This window comes from Acyrthosiphon pisum, unplaced genomic scaffold (assembly GCF_005508785.2).
Source record: "Acyrthosiphon pisum isolate AL4f unplaced genomic scaffold, pea_aphid_22Mar2018_4r6ur Scaffold_20713;HRSCAF=21912, whole genome shotgun sequence".
Classification (NCBI taxonomy): Eukaryota; Metazoa; Arthropoda; class Insecta; order Hemiptera; family Aphididae; genus Acyrthosiphon; species Acyrthosiphon pisum.
Genome location: NW_021770102.1, coordinates 20571 through 22926, shown reverse-complemented (window position 1 = coordinate 22926; position 2356 = coordinate 20571). Strand labels below are relative to the sequence as shown.

The following is a 2356-nucleotide window of genomic DNA, read 5'->3' as shown; positions in this document are numbered from 1 at the left end:
CATTATTAACCATATTTTCTTGGTTATTATAGTTAACACCCATCCTAAAATTACATTAAATAATTGTATAGCTTGTAATTCATGTTCAAAGATAATAATAATATTATACTTAATTACCATTCAAGGCACATATTATGTAGTATCACACATGCAATTACAATAAATGCTGAGGTCTTAGGTCTATAGCGTAATGTTGAATATTTAGATAAACATCTCCAACGCATCTTCAGTACTCCGTTACACCTTTCTATACAATTACGTACTTGACAGTGTCGTTTGGTGTATCTTTCTTCAGGGCTACCTTTTGCTGCCCCAAGCACAGGTGTTAATATAAAAGGTTCAGCACGGTATCCAGAATCCGCTAAAAATTATTAGTTAGGGTATTAAATTTAAAAATAACTAAGGATGAAAATGATGAAATATTTATAGTTTTTACCAAGTAGAAAATATTTTCCAATTCTTTGTGTGTGCAACCTATTCATTTCAGTATGAATTATTGAAGAACTGAAAATAAATTGATCATGCACAGTGCCAGGAAAACATAAGGCATTCATAATTCTCAATTGATTATCACAAATCTAAAAATTGTGTATTAATATTTTAAAATTACTTATACACACAAGGTAATATATTTATGGATATTACAACCAATTAAGTACCAATTTGTTTATTTATGGGTATATTTAAAGTACATTAATAATAAATACTAAATACCAATTGACAATTTATAGAATGATATCCATGATGATTCTTATACGCCTCTTCATTATCTAAAGGAAATGGTGTTGCAATAGCTACTTGTGTTCCATCTATACACCCTATAATACCCGGAACCCCCATTATATCTCTAAATCTAAAAAAGAAAATTTACATTCTAATTAATGAGTTATTTAAATTAATTTATATTTATAACCACACACACTGGTTGGCGACAGGGGCGGAGTGAGATTTACCTATTTTGTGGACGCAAGTAGTATGGTAGTAGTGGTCATTTGTAAAAAGAAGTTTTGTTTTATGATTGAAAGATGTTTACACCGTCACTACACACACACCCACACATATATAATATATATTATTTTAACCTTATCTCCACTGCTTTTCTCTCAGCATCATTTTGTGGAAATCTGACCCAATCACTTAAACAAACTTCAAACAAGGATGTAGCTACCCTTGTTATACAACGGCTAACAGATGGTTGACTTATACTACCTAAGTTATCTTGGCCGACACATCTTTGAAAAGATCCAAAAGCAAAAAACCTAATTGCTACTATTACCTAAAAGATAATATTACGCACACAATTAAAATTTACATGATTATACATAATATGTATATTATAATAATTTATAAATTTTCTATATTTTATACTAACTTGCAGTTGTAATGACAATCCATTTTTACGTTTTCTTTGCAGTCGTTGTACATAGGATAACTTGTCAATAATGTATAAAGCCAAATTTTTTGAGATTCTAAATAATTTTGTAAAATCGTATTCACGTAAATCAAACGGATTGTATATGTCTCTAAGTCTTCGACGTTGGACTTTTAATGCATAAATGGCTTGATGTTGTTCTAATTCATTTAAAACCAATATATGTGCCACAAAAGCCATCATAAGATAAAATAATATAACAAAAGAAGTCACAACACGAACAATATCACTTCTAAAAATGACTTAATTAATACAAAAATCATCAATCAATTTTAATAAAATCTTTATCTGTATCCAAAAAACAATGATACAAAATATTTGTAACCATACCATTGAGTGAGCTACAAATAAAGATACACTGTTGTAGCCTTTGTATCTTAAAAATAGTTACAGAATACCCATCGGTTACAACGAGGGTTACAAGTATTTTGTATCCAAAATAGTAGATAAAACTTTGGCTACAAAAGTTACAGAATACCGGCGCTGATTTGGATTGATGACCCGGAGATTTTGATTTTATAAGAATAAGCTTTTTTCACGAAGTACCAGGGTACCATATACCCGCTACGCCAGTTCGTCAGATTCACGGAATTCGTACCGTGGTTAAACTTTACTAGCGCACAAAACCCCTACCAGCGACAAGGGGCAGTAACAAACTGGGGGGCAAGGGGTCATGACCCTCCCTTCGCATGGATTCGCAGTCTGGGGCTAGTGGCCCTCAGGATGACCACTCGGGTGGGGAAAAAAAAAATCTCAAGAGTACTCTTGCAGACAAACTAGTATCATTCAATATCAACAAAATGAGAACGGCAACACCTGGAGTTGGGTTGACGAAAAACCCAAAAACATTAGAAGAATGGGACAGGAAGAAGGAAGACTCAGAAAAGTTGGAGAACCTTTACTTTGAACGAATTGGGCGAAGAC

At 32.4% G+C, this 2356-nt stretch overlaps 1 protein-coding gene across 1 annotated transcript; it reads right to left on the bottom strand.

Annotated features, from left to right (window-relative positions):
- Positions 1 to 113: 113 nt before the first annotated feature.
- LOC103310401 (putative nuclease HARBI1) lies at positions 114 to 1612 on the bottom strand. The gene is made up of 5 exons (XM_029492060.1): positions 1373 to 1612; positions 1083 to 1276; positions 715 to 853; positions 437 to 578; positions 114 to 361 (listed from the first exon to the last, which is right to left on the bottom strand). Exons 1-5 carry the CDS (start codon positions 1610 to 1612, stop codon positions 114 to 116), a joined length of 963 nt encoding a protein of 320 aa, XP_029347920.1.
- Positions 1613 to 2356: the final 744 nt, after the last annotated feature.